At 44.2% G+C, this 21,874-nt stretch overlaps 1 protein-coding gene across 2 annotated transcripts in view; it reads right to left on the bottom strand.

Moving 5' to 3' along the window:
- CES1 (carboxylesterase 1) overlaps positions 1-21,874 on the bottom strand; it is a 36,592-nt gene that overhangs the window by 10,820 nt on the left and 3,898 nt on the right. For both annotated transcript variants that reach the window (XM_059999267.1, XM_059999266.2), the window contains exons 3-7: positions 9,967-10,111; positions 7,398-7,531; positions 5,268-5,421; positions 3,690-3,794; positions 1,699-1,803 (exon numbers count right to left, since the gene is read on the bottom strand). In XM_059999267.1, the coding sequence (XP_059855250.1) occupies positions 1,699-1,803; positions 3,690-3,794; positions 5,268-5,421; positions 7,398-7,531; positions 9,967-10,111 (643 nt within the window). The remainder of the gene's footprint in view (positions 1-1,698; positions 1,804-3,689; positions 3,795-5,267; positions 5,422-7,397; positions 7,532-9,966; positions 10,112-21,874) is intronic.

The raw sequence follows: 21,874 nt of genomic DNA, 5'->3' as shown, positions 1-21,874 counted from the left end.
CACATGATCTCAGAAGATCTCAGAAGGATAACATGGGCTCTTAGGTTCTCTGGATTCTCCCAAAGTCACCGACTCTCCCCTTATAAGCGGATCTCTTGTGCCACACGGAGAATTGCTGAAATAAATTTACCTCTTTCCAGGCATCAGAAAACAGTTGTGTTTTTATCTTTGAGCACATTGGTCACCTTATTTGAGCCTGAGAAACCAGGATCCAAGGCTACATTGGACTTAACCCATGGAAACAGAGCAGAGTCCAGTGCTGGAGGCTGGCCGCTGGGGGTCCAGGAGCATCCTCAGGGGTCCAGGGTCCAGACTCTCCCCTTACAAGCGGATCTTATAAGTGGTGATCTCTGGGTATCTGTTGTGCTGTAGCTTCCTGTGATGACCCACTACCATAGCCATCCACCAATCCTGAAATGTCACCTTCTCTGTGAAGCATCCCTGCTTACTATAATGAATGCATCCCCTCTCTGTATTCCCACCACACTTAATCCGCTAAGTATATGGGCGTGTTTCTCCTTGAATAGTTCCTTATGAGCAGGGACTATATCCAGTTACGTCTGCGTCACCCACGCTGTTACCTCCCCCCATACACTTAGCAAAGACAGATGGATGGGTGGATGGAATTAGTCAATACTTGGAGTATTGAATTGGGGGGATAAGTGGATAGATGGATGATAGCTAGCAGATTAGGTGATGGATGGATCACTGATTTTAGAGAGATGGATGATGAAATACAGATATATGAATGATTGATAACAGATGAATGAATGTTATAGATGAGTTGATATTAGATTGATGAAAAGATACTGATGAATTGGATTCACTGGTGGATGGACAGATGTATAATAAGATGATGAATGAATGGATGGATGAATAGGTGGATGGATGGCTGGATGGATGAATGGGTAGATATACGATTATGTGAGAATCACTACTGAGGCAGACGTGCAGAAAATCTAGAAAATTGGGCCACCACTGGATGATAATTGAGGTGGTTTCTAAATTAACCAAGACAATTGTGACAACCTTTCTGAAGAGCTTTGTTCTGAATAACCCCATTCCCAAAATTCAGGATGGTAATCACCTCTGAGAATGTGTAATGTTTAATTTCTTAAAAATCTATCAGATTCCACTTACATGACTGAATCTAGGATGGGCAAATTCATAGACAGAAAGTAGATTAGAGGTTTCCAGAGACTGGGGGGAAGGGGAGAAGGCAGAGTAACTGTTTAAAGAGGTAGGGATTTTTTGTTTGGGATGATGAAAAGTTTTGGAAATAGCGGTGATGGTTGCACAGTACTATGAGTGTAATTAATGCCACTGAATTGTACACTTAAAATGATTAAAATGGTAAATTGTATGTGACACATATATATTTACAATAAAGAAAATAGTCACATATAAAAAAATCTATCAGAAAAACAAGATTGGAAAAAGTAAGTTTTGATAGATATGAGGAGTTATTACACAGTTGTTCATTATGTTATTTTTTGTCTTTGCTAACATCTGAGTTATTCCATAATAAAAAAGAAAGAAGGAAATTCCCCATTCAGATCCAGTCTGACACTGCTCTTGAGAGGTGAGAAAGTGTCCCAGGTAGTTTTTCCAGGGCAAGGGGATAGGTGAAATGATGAAGCCTGGGGCCATGTTTACAGGGCGGGGAGCTTGTGTGGCCATGAGAGTGGATGTACTCACCATCTTCAGCGTTATCTCCAAGAGCTCGTCCTCTGTCTTCTGGCGCAGGCAGTGAACAAGGACAGCTGAGGTGGTGCTTTTGCACCCAGCAAAGACAGCAATTTTCTGCAGAGATCACAGGTGACAGCAGAATTCAAGAGCCCTGTCTCTTCCCTCCATCAATAAAGAGGTGTTCTGTTCCAACCTCAATTTCTAAAGTCAACACATGGTAGCGAAGATACTCTAGACCAGTATGTCCTGGATCCCAGACAAGCCAATTATACTCCTCAGCCTCTGCTGCCTTATCTCTGTTCAAGTGGACATAATGATGTCAAAGCTGAACATCTAAAGAGAGGCAGCATGGAGTGGGGCTTGAGAGCATGGAATCCAGAATCCCACTAATTTCAAATCTCGGCTCACCCAATTAATAGCCTTTTGGCCTCAGGCTAGACACTTGCAAAGTGCAGCCAGAGGGGAAGATGCAGAAGGAGAGAAATCAGGCTCCATGATGGCGGGACCATGAAGAGTGTACATGGGCTGCCCAGAGCCTGGTCCGGTGTCTGACATACAATCAATGCTCAGTATGTATTTGGTGAAAAATTAAATAAAAAGGCACATGAAGAAGTAGAGCGGGGAGAGAGGGAGAGGGGGAGAGAGAGAGAGAGAGAGAGAGAGAGAGAGAGAGAGAGCGAGCGAGAGCGCACAAGAATATGAGTCTTGGATTCTTCATTCTGCCAATTTCTGGTCCTGTGTGACAGCAAAATCCAGCACCATTTCTGCCACCTTTGTTTCCTTTAAATAAACTCCCCCTTCTTGACTTAAGCCTGATCAATGGGCTTCTGCTGTTAATAGCCAAAGAATTCTGAAAAAGTCTCAACAATTTTTTAAGTTCTTGGTGTCTTTTCTCCTCCCCTCCTGCTTACCAGTCAGTCCCTTTAAGTCTGGCTGCTGCCCCCACCCGTCCACCAGCTCTCACAGCCCGACGAAATCGCTCCACATCAGTGACTCCAGCGCACACTCCTCAGCAGAGCCTCCCTGTTGCTCACCCTTCCTTGGCTTCCTGACACTCTCCAAATAAAGACAAAGTCCTCACCAGGTCCTCTGCAGCATGGCCCTGCCGATGGCTCCATCCTCACTTCACTCCAGGTTCCGTCTGCTCTTTCTGCTCTGGCCACAGCAGCCTTTCTCGCTCTCTCTCAGTTGAGATACCTGCTCCTGCCACAGGACATTTGCACAGGCTGTTCCCTCTTCCTGGATATTCTTTTCTTACCAAGTAATTTACTGCTCATCCTTCTCATCTCAACTCGTTGATCACTTTTTTTCATGAAGCCTTTCCTGATAACCTCCCCCTATCCACTGGACTAAGCGCTCCTTTTGGATTCTGTTATGACATCAGGTATCTCTCCTCTATTGCTCTAGTCACAGTTGACATTTTGTAAGTTGTGCAATTATATAATTATTAATCTGTCTCCTCAATTATAACAGAAGCTTCATGAGGTTGCGAGATGTCAGATTATATCAAAACTATTTGTTGAGTGAATGAATGAATCAATGAATGAATTCTTCAGGAACCCACCCCAGTCACAAGCTCCCAAGGAGAATCCACTCCAGGCACACATGGTGCCAATGAGTTCATCAGATTTCAGACCCTGAGCGAGGCAAGATAGGATGACAGTTCACTGACCACTGTCCAGGCCAGCACCCCACCTGGAACACTTTGGGAAGCGTGTTCAGTGGAAAATGCATGGGGCTGGCAGTCCAGAGTCATGAGCCTGAGTCCGGCTCTGCTCTGATCACTCGCTGACCCTGGCAAGTGCTTCTGCTCTCTGCCCCAGTTTGCTCAGCGGTAGAAGGTGGAGGTGGGATGAGGTGTGTCCTTGCCCTCCCTGATCAGCCATCCTCACTTCTGTGATTCTCTGAGGATGTCAACTGGCTCCCACAGCAAGAAAGACCCCTGACAACTCCAGGAGAGCAGAGCAAAGGGTGTGGGGACAGTCCAGTGTGAGACCTACCTTAGCTGCAGCCTTCATGTCCTTCTTGACCAGGATAGAAGTGAGGGCCACACCACTCTCAGAGATGGCCCGGTGGAAGAGATTCTTGGCCAGGGGAGATAACACCTGGGAGGAGGGTGGCGAGAAAGGGAGTTTATGCTCACGGGGAGGGGTCTTCAAGAGCTACCCCCATCCACAGCCCTGTCCTGGGCTGTTCCCCTGGAGACCATGGGGCCTGGCTTCTGCAAGAAAACCTCAGCTGGAAGGAGCCAGGAGCAGAGTGAAGGACAAAACAGGAAGTGTGTGGCACACTGATTATAACAATCAAAGTATCTGAAAGGCAGCTCAGCAATTCCTAGCAGCACTTTAAAGCACAGTTCTGATTCCCCATTTGTATTACTTAGCATTTATTTTAAGGAAAATGATCATGGAGGCACACAAAAATCTCTAAAATGTTCGTGTTATTTATAACAGTAAAAATTGGAAATAACACAAGGTTCTAATATATGACATTGGGTAAATAAGGTATTTTTCATTCTTACAATGAAATACTATACTATACTCGACTATATACACAAAAAATATTAAAGAATAACTAATGGTGAGGGAAATATTTGTGTTATAATATTAAGGAAGTTTTTTTGTTTAAAAATTCATAGAGACAGATAGGTAGATAAATGATAGATGATAGATAGATAGATAGATAGATAGATTCATGGAAAAAAGACTAGAAAAATAAAACTGTCCATGGTGACAATCCCTGGCTAATGGGATTGTGGATGAATTTTTATTTTGGGAGAGTTATCTATGCTTTTCTTTTTTCTCCATTTTATAAAATAAAAACATTTTCCTCTGAAGATTCAACTACAAATCCAACATATGTTTTAAAAATACAGTAATAGTGTTAACCTTCTGCTCAACTGTGAGGCAGCTGGAGGGTTTCTAACAGCTCCCAGCGCCTTCTAATCTGGTTTTCCACCTTTGCTTCCCTCGGTGTCTCCCAACTGCCATTCCCACATCAGGCTCCCAGGTCGTGTCTGTGTTCCATTTCCCGGGTCCCATCCCCCCTTCCATCCTCCTTCCTCTCTCTACCTCTCCTCACCCAGCCCAGCTCCATCCTCAGCCCCAGACACCGCTGCCCTCCTTCCTGAGATGAACAAGCCATCAGACCTCCCCAGAGGAGGCCTCTGACCTGTTCTTAGTGTTTGTGTCCCCTTGAATTGTAGATCTGGCTTCAAGCCAAATAATGACATTGCACCCAACTTCATGGTTGCCTCCTCTTATCCAGAATTTACACCCACCCCTACTTCCCAAGAGGAGTGAGGTGAGTACTAATAGTAAAATGATTAGGAAGGAGAGTAAGAGCTCAACCAACACAGGACAGGAGGAATGTCTCCGTTGCAGCCGTGGCTGGAGATATTGCCCCAGGATGCTAAGCTGAGCTCTGAGCTTCCTGCAGTCCAAGGAGAGTTTGGCCATAACTTTCCACCATCTGATGCTGCACAGAGTAGGGTCAGCCTTGAATCCAGGTCCCATGACTAGACTGGCTGGTCTGCAAGGGGTCCCATCGGTAGCCACATCAGGGCCAGGAACACTTACAAGAATAGAGACACTTTCCCCTCCTGCTGACTCTCCAAAGATGGTCACAGAGCCTGGATCCCCTCCGAAGTTGGCAATGTTCTCCTGGACCCAGTGCAGTGCGGCCAACTGGTCCAAGTGACCCCAGTTCCCCCGACTGTGTTCATCCCCTGTGCTGTAAGAGAACAGGGTGGGGTTGAGAGCAGACATGTCACAGCAGGGCTCTCAGGACCACAGATGGGGCTGGGGGTCTGGGTGAGCCTTCTGCAAGAGACTGGGCTTCCAGAGCCCTGACACTGGGGTCTTCACCTGCCTCCCATCCTGCAGCATTGTTCCGCTGTAGCGCTCTATACATCCATCCCACATCTATTTATTGAGCATCTACTATTCTACAATTCCAAAGGGAATTCCAGGCAGAAGAAACAGCACATGCAAAGGCCCCGGCATCCAGTGAACAAAAGTGTGAATCTAGGACCTACAGCTACAGAGGGCCCTGAGGGCCTCGGTAAGGATGTCAATGTCATCTTGAGTAAGTTAGGAAGCCATTGCAGGGATGACATGATTCCATTTATGTGTTAAATGATCACTTTGGCTACTGTGTGGATCAGACACGGTGTAAAATAGCAGGGTTATAAAAGTAGGTGTTATTACAACAATCCAGGGGAGAGACACAGAGTGCTTTGAACAGGGTGACTACAAGGGAGGAGGTGAGAAGTGGCTGGATTCTGAACATATTGTAAAAGTGGAGCCAAGAGGATTTGCTGGTGACTGGATGTGGCGTGTGAGAAAAAGAAAAGAATCCAAGTGCCCCCAGGCTTTTATCCTGAGTAACTGGAAGGATGGAGCTGCCTGCAGCTGAGCAGGAGGCCCTGTGGAGAAAGGAGGAGGGTTTGGGGCAGGGGCATCGGGAGTCAAGGGTTAAGTTTGTCCGAGGAAGGGAGAGGTGCCCTCAGGTGTCCCGTGGGGATGGCAGGAGGTAGTTAATGATGTACCTGTGGGTTTCAAAGGAGAAATGGGCTAAAAATAGGGAGCCTGGAAGTGCCCCCTGAGGTCACTCAGGGAACCAGTGGGACAGAGAAGAAGATGCACACAGAGGCTGAGACGGGGAGGGGAGGGTCCGGGAGGGGCCGAGAAGGAGCTGCCATGAGGGAGGAGGTGGCCAGGAGCCAAGAGCAGGAAATTTTTCAAAAAGGTTTGAGGGGTGACGTGCGGTTGCTGCCAAGGCTGGGCCGCTGGTGACCTGGACCAGAGCAGTGTGGTGTCTGGTCGGGGTGAAACCCTGACTGATGTGGTAGAGGAGAGCCTGGGGGAGAGGGAGGGGGGAGTGTACGCAGTTATACTGTAACTGGGAGCAGCCGTGGGCTGCGGGAGAAGGACATGAGGAGTCTCAGTGAAGGTGACACATCCCGGGACATGACTCGCCTGGGACAGCCCTCCTCCAGCCCATAGGTCTTTCCAGTGAGATGACCACCCCTCGCCCAGCCCACCCACCAGCCATCTGAGGGTAAGAGGTCCTGGGGCTGGTGCATTCAGAAAAGGCTCAGTAACTGTGCCTGCAGGAAGTCCGGTTCCTCTCCCCACGGACACTCCATGGAGGAGACTCGAGCCTTCGCTCATGCATGTGCCAAACTCCACGAAGGAAATGGGGTGAGTGGGCCCTACACTCCTCTCAGTAGATGTGTCCACTGGAGTCAGGTGCTCGTTACAGCCTCCAAGTTCCAGCCACCCGTTCCTCCACCTACAAGACTTTACGGAGCTCCCACGTGAGTCTGCTCCTTCTTTCCTTCCCCATGAGGTAAGACGTATAAGCCTCTAACTGCTGCACTGCATGTTAACTGTCACCTTACAGGTATGCAACATGCTGGGCAGCACAGGTGAAAAAGAGATGAGCATTTCAGACGAGGTAACATTTGGGTTGGGTTTTGCAGGAATAATAGGAGTTTGTCAGGCAGATTAGGCATTTTACATGCAAGTAAGTGGACCAGGGTGGCTGGGGAAGGAGAAGGTAGGTAGAGCCCAATTATGAGGGGACTTGCATGTCTTAGTAGGGAACCTAGCAAAGATCCCTTTGAGGGCTTGCATGACCAGAGTGGGGTCCTAGCACTCCCACACTGAGGGTCAATGTGCCGTGAGGAGAGGCCAGTGTCTTACCTGAAGAATCCCCAGATGCCCAGGCGGTACTGAACGGCCACCACCACCACGTTTTCATGGGCAGAGAGGGCCAGCCCATCATAGGTTGATGCCCCGCCCAACATCAGACCTCCTCCGTGGATCCACACCATCACCTGGATGGGGAAGAAGCAACCATACAGGGCACAGGAAGCAGAGCTGGGAAAGACCTCAAGAGGCTGTCTGGTTTGGTCATCTACCCGTTCTCCCAGCTGTGGCCCAACTCAGTGCACCCTGGCTGCCCCTGCCTGTCTCCCCTGCCTCAGTGCCACCTCCTGCCAGTGCTCTTCATGCTGAGAACATCATCATGGGAACAGCCAAGGCTAAGAGCGCCATCTTCTCCCCAACACTCCCACAGTCCTCACTCCCGGACCCCTCACGCAGCTCAGCACACTCTGCATGCAACAGCCCTTGGTTAGAAGCTTATTTCAGCTTCACCTTAGTTACCTTTTGTGTGGTGAAATAAACTTCTCATGTGAATGATGACCATGTCAAGAAGCACACGCCCTGGGTGGTACCTCTTCTTAATAGGCCTTTCCACTGCCTCCTCTGCTCCCCAAATCTCACCCATCCTCCAAAGCCCAGCCTAAAAGCCACCTCCTCTAAGAAGTCTTCAATCATCTGATGAATATGATTTGAAAACCTACTAGGTGCCAGGGACTGTGGTAAGGATTAAGGATGAGAGTGGACATGACAATTCATAATGCATGGCCCTGAATTTAAAGAGTTCACATAGCAAGAAAGTGAGAATGGCTAAAATAATAGTATAATGATTTTGTTAATAAAAAAATCAAAGAACTCATACATGAACTATGTGTCAAGTACTGCTCTAAGCATTTAAAAATAAACCATCCACAAGATAGGGACTACTATTGTCCCATTTCACAGACAGGAAAACTGAGGCACTTAACCACCCTGAGGTCACGCAGCTCATAGGCGGTGGAGGCAGCACTTGAACCCAGGCAGTCTGGCTCCAGAGTCCACACGTCGAGCTGCCCAGCACACAGCAGCCAATGGCCATGGTGCAGTAGGCTGGCTGTTGGGGCAGGAGGAATTTCTTCCCTTCAACTCTAACTAATGCATCAGCAAGACTTGCCTCGTGTGCTGTGTCAGACACTGACATAAAGCTTGATATTCATCATTGAACACTTGTGTGTAATTATCCCTGATTTGAAGAAACAGAGCTGGGTCTCTCAGCTAGTAAAAGGCAGAACCAGGATTTACACCCAGACCCTGCAGTTCCAGAGCCTGTATGCATAGCAGAGGTTCTCCAGTTTCAGGTTCCTGGAGCCCCTGCTCCTCCTACATCTCTGATCCCTGCCTACCTCCGGGCAGAGGGACTGAGTGTGCAGTCACCTCTGAGTTCAGGCTGAGCCAAGGGCTGGCCAGCAGTGATTTGCTGAAGAAGCTAGTCCAGCTCTGTGCAACCCAGATGCTAAGATCCTCGAAGGCAGGGGCTGTGTGGTCATGGTTTTATGTTCCTCCTTTCTCTTAACCCCCAATTCTAGCTATGCATATGGGGGCGCTGAGTATGTACTAGGGGAATGAATGAATGCATGAATGAATGAACAATTGTCCTCACCTCTTTGAGCCCAGCATATGCAGGGCCACCTTCTAGTCACAAGTTCACAGATGCCCTCCTCCACATCTGGGCACCATGCCAGGGGTGTTCCTGGGAGATGGCTGGGTGCTCACACCCCGCCTGTCTCTACCCCACTGACCCCTCCTTTCCCAGCAGACCAGCCCCACCCTCCAGCCTGAGTCTGGAAGGCTGCCCCATCTCTGGGCTTCCATTTATTCTGCAAATGCTGACTCACTGGGACATCAGCTTGTGTCAAAGTAAATTACGAAGTGAAATTATCTACAATAAAATCTTGATAGTTGGCAAAGGCAAAGGAAAGGGCTTCTCTGTTGCTCCAGGCTCTGCACCCTCCACCTGTGACACTGAGACACTGAGAGTTTGTCAGAGAAGGTCTCTGTGTGCTGAGGAAAGGCCACCCACAGGCTCCACTTGCTAGTGTGTGTGTGTGTGTGTGTGTGTGTGTCAAAGAGCGTGACTTGAGATCAGGAGACCCGTGCTCTAGTCCTGCAACCCTACTCTGCGACCTCGCCTTCCCCTCACTGGGCTTCAGTTTCTCTATCTGTAACAGAACGGTTGGGTTGTTGGCTTATCTCCAAGATTCCTTCCAGCTCTGACTTTATTGGAAATTATGTCTTAGCCACCCTGGGTATCAGATTCCTAATCTAACAATTAAGAGTAATCCTTCTTGTCCATCTATTAGCATGAGAGACCTTAGAAAAATTAAAATGTTCATTACAGATGTACAGCAAACTCCCCCAGAGGCCCTATGTCTGTCACTAAGGGAAACTGAGGTGTGGAAAACCTGTGTTCCTCGATGTCAGGTTTGGCTGTGGTGGTAAAGAAAGCCCTGGGGCCCCTGGAACAGCCTGGGGCCCCTGGAACAGCCTTGGTTCAAGACACCCCAACCCAACACTGCCTTCATCCCCTTCCAGTCTACACCAGCCTTGACCATGTGTTCCCACTGCTTACCGGCAGCCTGCTTCTCTTCCTCAAGTCAGCAGGAGTGTAAATATTTAGGTAAAGACAGTCTTCGGAAAACCTGAGATTAATGTTCTCCTTTCTGTTGGTAAAGAGCTCTGAGATCACTTGCCCTGCCACTGGGTCTTGGGAGCACCTGGGAGAGGCAAGGAGAGAAATGAATTCTTGAAGTTCAATCAGAGCTGACCAAGGAGATGTCTCCTGTGGTCAGGCCAGGTCTTGGACTGGCAGGTTTAGGGCAGTAAATAGAGTTGTTCTCACCAGACTCAAGACACTGGGTTAGGTAGGAGGCTACCAGGGGCATCTGATGGGGGCTTCTCAGGCTCACCAAGGTCTCCCAGGACCAGGTATGGTGAGGCCTGACCCTCTTCCCTTCCTGGGGCCTTTGGGATGCCCTGAGTCAAGGAAGGAGACTGCCTATACGCTGCTGGGCCTGGGAAAGGACCATTTCCTGCTTGCCCTGGGTCCAGACCAGCTCTCCGCTGGGCGCTGTATGATGCCCGCTATAGGGTGACCATATTCTGCCAACAGGGAAACATGTTCTAGTCCACGGGAGACTTCCATAAACCAGGAGAAATCACCCAAACGGCAGTTATTTACGGCCTACAACAGGTCAGAGGTCAAATATTTATGGGGCAGCTTTAGAGGAACTACGCTCTAGTCCTGCCTCAGCCTAATTTTTTTTTTTTTTTTTTCCGGTACGCAGGCCTCTCACTGTTGTGGCCTTTCCCGTTGCGGAGCACAGGCTCCGGACGCGCAGGCTCAGCGGCCATGGCTCACGAGCCCAGCCACTCCACGGCATGTGGGATCTTCCCGGACCGGGGCACGAACCCGTGTCCCCTGCGTCGACAGGCGGACTCTGAACCACTGCGCCACCAGGGAAGCCCATGACTCAGCCTAATTTGCTGGGTTTCCTTAGGTGAATTCTTTGCCTGCTCTGGGCCCCAGTCTGCTCCTCTGTGTAAATGAGGGGAGTGATTTCCATAAGGGTCCTGCAGCACTGACATATTAAAATTCTATCATCAACCCATCACAGGCAAGAACTATTGGTTGCCCTAATAGAAGATTTTTTTTTTATCATTTAAATTTTATTTTATTTATATTTTTATATAGTAGGTTCTAATTAGTTATCTATTTTATACATATTAGTGTATATATGTCAATCCCAATCTCCCAATTCATCACACCACCACCACCACTCCCCACTTGGTGTCCATACGTTTGTTTTCCATATCTTTGTCTCTATTTCTGCCCTGCAAACCGGTTCATCTGTATCATTTTTCTAGATTCCACATATATGTGTTAATATACGATATTTGTTTTTCTCCTTCTGACTTACTTCACTCTGTATGACAGTCTCTAGATTCATCCACGTCTCTACAAATGACCCAATTTCATTCCTTTTTATGGCTGAGTAATATTCCATTGTATATATGTACCACATCTTCTTTATCCATTTGTCTGTCGATGGGCATTTAGGTTGCTTCCATGAGCTGGCTATTGTAAATAGTGCTGCAATGAACATTGGGGTGCATATGTCTTATTGAATTATGGTTTTCTCAAGGTATATGCCCAGTAGTGGGATTGCTGGGTCATATAGTAATTCTATTCTTAGTTTTATAAGGAACCTCCATACTGTTCTCCATAGTGGCTGAATCAATTTACATTCCCACCAACAGAGCAAGAGGGTTCCCTTTTCTCCACATCCTCTCCAGCATTTGTTGTTTGTAGATTCTTTGATGATGGCCATTCTGACTGGTATAGGGTGATACCTCAATGTAGTTTTGATTTGCATTTCTCTAATAATTAGTGATGTTGAGCATCTTTTCATGTGCCTCTTGGCCATCTGTATTCTTCTTTGGAGAAATGTCTGCTTAGGTATTCTGCCCATTTTTTGATTTGTTTGTTTGTTTTTTTATTAATTTAATTTAATTTATTTTTTTAACATCTTTATTGGAGTATAACTGCTTTACAATGGTGTGTTAGTTTCTGCTTTATAACAAGGTGAATCAGCCATACATATACATATATCCTCATATCTCTTCCCTCTTGCATCTCCCTCCCACCCTCCCTAACCCACCCCTCTAGGTGGTCACAAAGCACTGAGCTGATCTCCCTGTGCAACGCGGCTGCTTCCCACTAGCTACCTGTTTTACCTTTGGTAGTGTATATATGTCCATGCCACTCTCTCACTTTCTCCCAGCTTACTCTTCACCTTCCCTGTGTCCTCAAGCCCGTTCTCTAGTAGGTCTGTATCTTTATTCCCATCCTGCCCCTAGGTCCTTCATGACCATTTTTTTCCTTAGATTCCATATATATGTGTTAGCATACCGTATGTTTTTCTCTTTCTGATCTGACTTACGTCACTATGTATGACAGACTCTAGGTCCATCCACCTCACTACAAATAACTCAATTTCATTTCTTTTTATGGCTGAGTAATATTCCATTGTATATATGTGCCACATCTTCTTTATCCATTCATCTGTAGATGGACACTTAGGTTGCTTCCACGTCCTGGCTATTGTAAATAGAGCTGCAATGAACATTGTGGTACATGACTCTTTTTGAATTATGTTTTTCTCAGGGTATATGCCCAGTAGTGGGATTGCTGGGTCGTATGGCAGTTCTATTTTTAGTTTTTTTTTTTTTTTTGTCCCAGGGAGTTCATCTCCTTTATTTATTTATTTATTTTTATTTATTTATTTTTTTGGTACGTGGGCCTCTCAATGTTGTGGCCTCTCCCGTTGCGGTGCACAGGTTCCGGACGCGCAGGCTCAGCGGCCATGGCTCACGGGCCCAGCCGCTCCGCGGCATGTGGGATTTTCCCGGACCGAGTTATGAACCCGCGTCCCCTGCATCGGCAGGTGGACTCTCAACCACTGTGCCACCAGGGAAGCCCCTCTATTTTTAGTTTTTTAAGGGATCTCCGTACTGTTCTCTATAGTGGCTGTATCAATTTACTTTCCCACCAACAGTGTAAGAGGGTTCCCTTTTCTCCACATCCTCTCCAGCATTTATTGTTTGTAGATTTTTTGATGATGGCCATTCTGACTGGTGTGAGGTGATACCTCATTGTAGTTTTGATTTGCATTTCTCTAATGATTAGTGACGTTGAGCATCCTTTCATGTGTTTGTTGGCAATCTGTATACCTTCTTTGGAGAAATGTCTATTTAGGTCTTCTGCCCATTTTTGGATTGGGTTGTTTGTTTTTTGATATTGAGCGGCATGAGCTGCTTGTAAATTTTGGAGATTAATCCTTTGTCAGTTGCTTCATTTGCAAATATTTTCTCCCATTATGAGGTTTGTCTTTTCGTCTTGCTTATGGCTTCCTTTGCTGTGCAAAAGCTTTTAAGTTTAATTAGGTCCCATTTGTTTATTTTTGTTTTTATTTCCATTACTCTAGGAGGTGGGTCAAAAAAGATCTTGCTGTGATTTTTGTCAAAGACTGTTCTTCCTATGTTTTCCTCTAAGAATTTTATAGTGTCCGCTCTTATATTTAGGTCTTTAATCCATTTTGAGTTTATTTTTGTGTATGGTGTTAGAGAGTGTTCTAATTTCATTCTTTTACATGTAGCTGCCCAGTTTTCCCAGCACCACTTATTGAAGAGATTGTCTTTTCTCCATTGTATATCCTTGCCTCCTTTGTCAGAGATTAGTTGACCATAACTGCGTGGGTTTATCTCTGGGCTTTCTATTCTGTTCCATTGATCTATATTTCTGTTTTTGTGCCTGTACCATATTGTCTGGATTACTGTAGCTTTGTAGTATAGTCTGAAGTCAGGGAGTCTGATTCCTCCAGTTCCGTTTTTTACCCCTCAAGATTGCTTTGGCTATTCGGAGTCTTTTGTGTTTCCATACACATTTTAAGATTTTTTGTTCTAGTTCTATAAAAAATGCCATTGGTAATTTGATAGGGATTGCATTGAATCTGTAGGTTGCTTTGGGTAGTAGAGTCACTTTCACAATATTAATTCTTCCAATCCAAGAACATGGTATATCTCTCCATCTGATTGTGTCATCTTCGATTTCTTTCATCAGTGTCTTATAGTTTTCTGAGTACAGGGCTTTTACCTCCTTAGGTGGTTTATTTCTAGGTATTTTATTCTTTTTGTTGCAATGGTGAATGGGATTGTTTCCTTAATTTCTCTTTCTGATCTTTCACTGTTAATGTATTGGAATGCAAGAGATTTCTGTGCATTAATTTTGGATCCTGCAACTTTACCAAATTCATTGATTAGCTCCAGTAGTTTTCTGGTGGCATCTTTAGGATTATCTCTGTATAGTATCACGTCATCTGCAAACAGTGACAGTTTTACTTCTTCTTTTCCAATTTGTATTCCTTTCATTTCTTTTTCTTCTCTGATTTCTGTGGCTAGGACTTCCAAAACTTTGTGGAATAATAGTGGTGAGAGTGGACATCCTTGTCTTGTTCCTGTTCTTAGAGGAAATGCTTTCAGTTTTTCACCATTGAGAATGATGTTTGCTGTGGGTTTGTCGTATATGGCCTTTATTATGTTGAGGTAGGTTCCCTCTATGCCCACTTTCTGGAGAGTTTTTTATCATAAATCAGTGTTGAATTTTGCCAAAAGCTTTTTCTACATCTATTGAGATGATCATATGGTTTTTATCCTTCAGTTTGTTAATATGGTGTATCACATTGATTGATTTGCATATACTGAAGAATCCTTGTGTCCTTGGGATAGATCCCAGTTGGTCATGCTGTATGATTCTTTTAATGTGTTATTGGATTCTGATTGCTAGTATTTTGTTGAGGATTTTTGTGGTTATATTCATCAGTGATATTGGGCTGTAATTTTCTTTCTTTGTAGTATCTTTTTTTGGTTTTGGTATCAGGGTGATGGTGGCCTCGTAGAATGAGTTTGGGAGTGTTTCTTCCTTTGCAATTTTTTGGAAGAGTTTGAAAAGGATGGGTGTTTGCTATTCTCTAAATGTTTCATAGAATTCACCTGTGAAGCCATCTGGTCCTGAGCTTTTGTTTGTTGGAAGATTTTTAATTACAGTTTCAATTTCATTACTTGTAATTGGTCTATTCATATTTTCTGTTTCTTCCTGGTTCAGTCTTGGAACGTTATACCTTTCTAAGAATTTGTCCCTTTCTTCCAGGTTGTCCATTTTATTGGCATAGAGTTGCTTGTAGTAGTCTCTTATGATGGTTTGCATTTCTGCGGTTTCTGTTGTAACTTCTCCTTTATAATCTAATTTTATTGATTTGAGTCCTTTCCCTCTTTTTCTTGATGAGTCTGGCTAAAGGTTTATCAATTTTGTTTATCTTCTCAAAGAAGCATCTTTTAGTTTTATTGATCTTTGCTACTGTTTTGTTTCTATTTCATTTACTTCTGCTCTGGTCTTTATGAATTCTTTACTTCTATTAACTCTGGGTTTTGTTTGTTCTTCTTTCTCTAGTTCCTTTAGGTGAAAGTTTAGATTGTTTATTTGAGATTTTTCTTGTTTCTTGAGGTAGCATTGTATTGCTACAAGCTTCCTTCTTAGAACTCCTTTTGCAGCATCCCATGTGTTTTGGATTGTCATGTTTTCATTGTCATTTGTCTCTAGGTATTTTTTGATTTCCTCTTTGATTTCTTCAGTGATCTCTTGGTTATTTAGTAATGTATTGTTTATCCTCCAAGTGTTTGTATTTTTTACGTTTTTTTCCCTGTAATTGATTTCTAATCTCATAGTGTTGTCGTCAGAAAAGATGCTTGATATGATTTCAATTTTCTTAAATTTACTGAGGCTTGATTTGTGACACAAGATGTAATCTATCCTAGAGCATGTTCCACGTGCACTTGAGAAGAAAGTGTAAGTCTGCCATTTTTGGATGGAATATCCTATAAATATCAATTAAATCTATCTGGTCTATTGTGTCATTTAAAGCTTCTGTTTCCTTATTAATTTTCTGTTTGGATGATCTGTCCATTGGTGTAAGTGAGGTGTTTAAGTCCCCCACTATTATTGTGTTACTGTCGATTTCCTCTTTTATAGCTGTTAGCATTTGCCTTACGTGTTGAGGTCCTCCTATGTTGGGTGCATATATATTTATAATTGTTATATCTTCTTCTTAGATTGATCCCTTGATCATTAGGTAGTGTCCTTCCTTCTCTCTTGTAACATTCTTTATTTTAAAGTCTATTTTATCTGATATGAGTATTGCTACTCCAGCTTTCTTCTGCTTTCCATTTGCATGGAATATCTTTTTCCATCCCTTCACTTTCAGTCTGTATGTGTCCGTAGGTCTGAAGTGGGTCTCCTGTAGACAGCATATATACAGGTCTTGTTTTTGTATCCATTCAGTGAGCCTGTGTCTTTTGGCTGGAGCATTTAATCCATTCACATTTAAGGTAATTATCAATATGTATGTTCCTATTACCAATTTCTTAATTGTTATGGGTTTGTTTTTGTAGGTCCTTTTCTTCTCTTGTGTTTCCCACTTAGAGAACTTCCTTTAGCACTTGTTGCAGAGCTGGTTTGGTGGTGCTGAATTCTCTTAGCTTTTGCTTGTCTCTAAAGCTTTTGATTTCTCCATCGAATCTGAATGAGATCCTTGCCGGGTAGAGTAACCTTGGTTGTAGGTTCTTCCCTTTCATCACTTTAAATATATTGTGTCACTCCCTTCTGGCTTGTAGAGTTTCTGCTGAGAAATCAGCTCTTAACCTTATGGGAGTTCCCTTGTATGTTATTTGTCATTTTTCCCTTGTTGCTTTTAATAGTTTTTCTTTGTCTTTAATATTTGTCAATTTGATTACTATGTGTCTCAGCGTGTTTCTCCTTGGGTTTATCCTGTCTGGGACTCTCTGCGTTTCCTGGACTTGGGTGGCTATTTCCTCTCCCATGTTAGAGAAGTTTTCGACTATAATCTCTTCAAATATTTTCTGGGGTCCTTTTTCTCTCTCTTCTCCTTCTGGGACTCCTATAATGCGAATGTTGGTGCATTTAATGTTGTCCCAGAGATCTCTTAGGCTGTCTTCATTTCTTTTCATTCTATTTTCTTTATTCTGTTCCGTGGCAGTGAATTCCACCATTCTGTCTTCCAGGTCACTTACCTGTTCTTCTGCCTCAGTTATTCTGCTATTGATTCCTTCCAGTGTATTTTTCATTTCAGTCATTGTATTGTTCATCTCTGTTTTTTCTTTAATTCTTCTAGGTCTTTGTTAAACATTTCTTGCATCTTCTCAATCTTTGCCTCCATTCTTTTTCTTAGGTCCTGGATCATCTTCACTATCATTATTCTGAATTCTTTTTCTGGAAGATTGCCTATCTGCACTTCATTTAGTTGTTTTTCTGGGTTTTATCTTGTTCCTTCATCTGGAACATATTCCTCTGCCTTTTCATTTTGTCTCTCTTTCTGTGAATGTGGTTTTCGATCCATAGGCTGCAGGACTGTAGTTCTTTTTGCTTCTGCTGTCTGCCCTCTGTTGGATGAGGCTATCTAAGAGTCTTGTACAAGCTTCCTGATGGGAGGGACTGGTGGTGGTAGAGCTGGGTGTTGCTCTGGTGGACAGACCTCAGTAAAACTTTAATCTGCTTGTCTGCTGATGGGTGGGGCTGAGTTCCCTCCCTGTTGGTTGTTTGGCCTGAGGCAACCCAGCACTGGACCCTGCAGGCTATTTGGTGAGGCTAATGGTGGACTCTGGGAGGGCTCACACCAAAGAGTCCTTCCCAGAACTTCTGCTGCCAGTGTCCTTGTCCCTGCAGTGAGCCACAGCCGCCCCCCACCTCTGCAGGAGACCCTCCAACACTAGCAGGTAGGTCTGGTTCAGTTTCCTATGGGGTCACTGTTCCTTCCCCCTGGGTTCTCATACGCACACTACTTTGTGTGTGCCCTCCAAGAGTGGAGTCTCTGTTTCCCCCAGTCCTGTCAAAGTCCTGAAATCAAATCCCACTAGCCTTCAAAGTCTAATTCTCTGGGAATTCCTCCTCCTATTGCCAGGCCCCCAGGTTGGGAAGCCTGACGTGGGGCTCAGAACCTTCCCTCCAGTGAGTGGACTTCTGTGGTATAAGTGTTCTCCAGTTTGTGAGTCACCCACCCAACAGTTATGGGATTTGATTTTATTGTGATTGTGCCCCTCCTACAGTCTCATTGTGGCTTCTCCTTTGTCTTTGGATGTGGGGTATCTTTTTGGTGAGTTCCAGTGTCTTCCTGTCAATGATTGTTCAGCAGTTAGTTGTGATTCCAGTGCTCTCTCACCAACTGTTGTTTTAAATACTCCTTATGTATTAACTCATTTAATCTTCACATCAGCCCCATGATTTAGGTTCTATTATTATCCACATTTTACAGTTGAGAAACTGAGGCACAGAGATATTAGAGAATTTGCCCAAGGTCACACAGCCAGAAAGAACCATACTATGTAGTGCTTATGTTTCCAAGGACCTTATAAGCCACATTTCCAGATCTCAGTGTCCCCACAAAACAGCATGACTGCCTCCAGTATGTCGACGAGATAACTGAAGCACTGAGGTGCTTGGATGACACAGCTGTCAATTGGCAGAGTCAGAGCTCCAAAGATAAACTCTTGATTTCCATCCCGGGGGAACTTTCCCCAGATCATCAAAGCAAGGGGCGTAATATTCATAAAAGAAGACAATCAAAAGTTTAAAAAGAGAAAAATAAGTCAATGTCACTAGTATTCAGATAAATGTAGAATAAAGAGAATAATCATATATATAATGACGAAGATAATAAAAATTATCGTTATTTTGCCTATTCAATAGCCCAAAATCATTTTTAATAACCCAAAACATTGTTTAAAATTCAGTTAATGGAGGTTTTCATATATTAAATAAAGGGGTGCAGTTGGAGTATTTCTGAAGGGAAATTTTAAAAATACTCTTACTCAGAAATGTTATTTCTTAGAACTTATCCAAAAATATTTATGAACATGCATGAAGATTTAGCTACAGGATATTCATCATAGTGCTACTTATATTATCAAAATCATCAAGAACAATTAATAATCCCAAATAAAAGGTGCAGTAAATAAATTATGATTCAATATGCAACGTAATGCAGCTATTAAATGTCGGGGTGTGATATTTAATGACATAGAATGATGTTCATGATATACGTTCATGAGCAAAACAGGCATCTAAAGTATCTGTCTTGGGGTTTCCCTGGTGGCGCAGTGGTGAAGAATCTGCCTGCCAATGCAGGGGACATGGGTTCCAGTCCTGGTCCGGGAAGATCCCACATGCCGTGGAGCACCTAAGCCTGTGAGCCACAACTACTGAGCCCATGCGCCACAACTACTGAAGCCCGCGTGCCTAGAGCCTGTGCTCCATAACAGGAGAAGACACTGCAATAAGAAGCCCGTGCACCACAACGAAGAGTAGCCCCCGCTGGCCGCAACTACAGAAAGCACGCATGCAGCAACGAAGACCCAGCGCAGCCAAAAATAAATAAATTAAAATAAATAAATAAAGTAAAGTATCTGTATCGTGTAATATGATATTGTGATATAAGAAGAAATATGTATTTGATCTTTGTCCAGTTTCTGCTGAAGAGCTCTTTTTTTTTTTTTTTTTTTATTGCCATAGGCAGGCCTCTCACTGTTGTGGCCTCTCCCGTTGCAGAGCACAGGCTCCGGACGCGCAGGCTCAGCGGCCATGGCTCACGGGCCCAGCCGCTCCGCGGCATGTGGGATCTTCCCGGACCGGGGCACGAACCCACGTCCCCTGCATCGGCAGGCGGACTCTCAACCACTGCGCCACCAGGGAAGCCCTGAAGAGCTCTTAAAACCCTTGAAATCTCCTGAGTGGTGTATACTGTTGGGTTAATGAGGTCACTTTTGGACCTCATCTAAGAGCAGGAACTGGTTGCCAGAGGAACAATCATGTGATTAGAGGGTTGGAACTTTGCGCCACAGCCCCCTGACCTCTGGAAAGGGGAGATGGGCTGGAGAGGGATCAATCACCAGTGACCAATGCTTTCAATCATCCTGCCCATGTAATGAGGGCTCCATAAAACCCAAAAGGACAGGGTTCAGAGGGCGTCCTGGCTGGTGAACCAGAACTCTTCTAAGTGCCACCGTGCTGGGTCCCAAACTCCAGAAGGATGGATGGATGCTCCTTTGTTAGGGACCTCACCTTATGGATATCTTCATCTGGCTAGTGGCTTGTATCCTTTAATATCCTTCATAATAAACTGGTAATCTAGTGAGAAAACTAATTTCCTGAGTTCTGTGAGCTGCTACGGCAAATTAATAGAACCTAAGGAGGGGGTCACAGGAACCTCTAATTTATAGCCAGTTGGTCAGAAGCATAGGTGACGACTTGGACTTGGAACTGGCATCGAAGCAGAGGGAGCTATTGTGGAGCTGAGCCCTTAATCTGTGGAATCTGATGCTATCTCTAGGAAGAGAGTATTAGAATTAGCTAAATTGTTGGACACACATATGGTGTGTGAGAATTGCTTTTTGGTGTGGGGGAAAAAACACACACATTAGAATTGGGTACAGAAAATTATGTGATTACATTTTAAGGGAGAAATTATGCAACAGATAAAAGACTGGAAAAATAGAATCTAAAATATGAACAACAGTTCTTGCTCGGTGGTGTATGCTTTTCATTTTCTTACCTTTACTTACCTATATTTTCTCACTTTTATGTAATAAGTATGTATTACTTATTACTTGCAATCAGGAAATTAAATGTATACTTGCAATAAAAATAAATAAAACATATTAATTGCAATCAGGAAATAAAAAGAATGAATATTATTTTAAAGGAATGGAAGAAGTAAGGAAGGAAGGGAGTAAGGAGAGAAGAGAAGAAAAGAAAATTCAGCAAGAGGCAGGACCCTGGAAATTATTAGAAATCTCTTGCTGAGATAAATATGGTCTGAATCAATGCTTGTAGACATCTAAGGTGCCTTGGTGGACAGTTGTGAGTCTTCTTGCCCAACCTGACCAGCTAACTAGAACACATCAACCATCGTTCTGCTTGTGACTAGGTAGCCAGACACATTTGGGAGTTGAGAACTTGCCCAGTCAACACCCCAAAGCACTACCCATCCACACATCTCCTGGCCCACCTCACTTCCCACTATGGTAAAGTTCAAGAAGGAAAATGAATAGAACTGTGAAAATTAATAAAGAGAACCCGCACTAAAATGGAATCTGGAGGTGAGGAGGGGGAGATCTCAGGAAGATATCACTCCATCTCAATACAGATCCCCCTAGGAAGAGACATACTGTGCACCTCTGACCAGAAATGACACGACTTTACCACAAGAAAGATTTCCTCCTTGCCTGGCAACAGCTCAGCCAATCAGAGACTATCATTACTCAGCCAATTAAAAGCCACTACATAACAAACTCCCAGTTTCCTCCAATGGACTTTTGTTTATAACAGTGCCTTCTAACTTCCCCTTTGCCTCTATAAAAGAGTTTCCTTTCCTTTTACCAGACTTGCATGTGGTTTGCCATAGTTGCATGTCCCCAATTGTGATTCTTTGCTGCTCCCAAATAAATCTCTGGTTTTGCTGGTAAAATATCTGGTTGTTTTATTGTTTTAGGTTAACAGAATCATTACTTTTGAAACCCCTCACCTGCTCAACTTTCTATTTTTTTCCACAGCACTTATCATATTCTAACATACTGTATAGTCTATTTACTAATTTGCATATTGTTTACTATCTATCTGCCCCTGCTAGAATGCAAGCTCCATGAAGGTGGGATCTTTGTTCTGTTCACTAATAGATTCCAGGAAACTAGAAAATGCCTGGCAAAGTTGCTCAATAAATATTAGTTGAATAAAGGGCTCTAGAATGCTGTGAGAGTTCTGAAATGTTTGTAAGGATCTACAATATCTTAGGATTCCAGAACAAAGTATGAGCCACTCAGAGGATTGCCTTGGCTCCTTCCTGTGTCCCTTTGAG

The sequence above is a fragment of the Delphinus delphis genome, chromosome 20 (genome assembly GCF_949987515.2).
Source record: "Delphinus delphis chromosome 20, mDelDel1.2, whole genome shotgun sequence".
NCBI classification, from domain to species: domain Eukaryota; kingdom Metazoa; phylum Chordata; class Mammalia; order Artiodactyla; family Delphinidae; genus Delphinus; species Delphinus delphis.
This window is presented reverse-complemented; position numbering and strand designations above follow the sequence as displayed.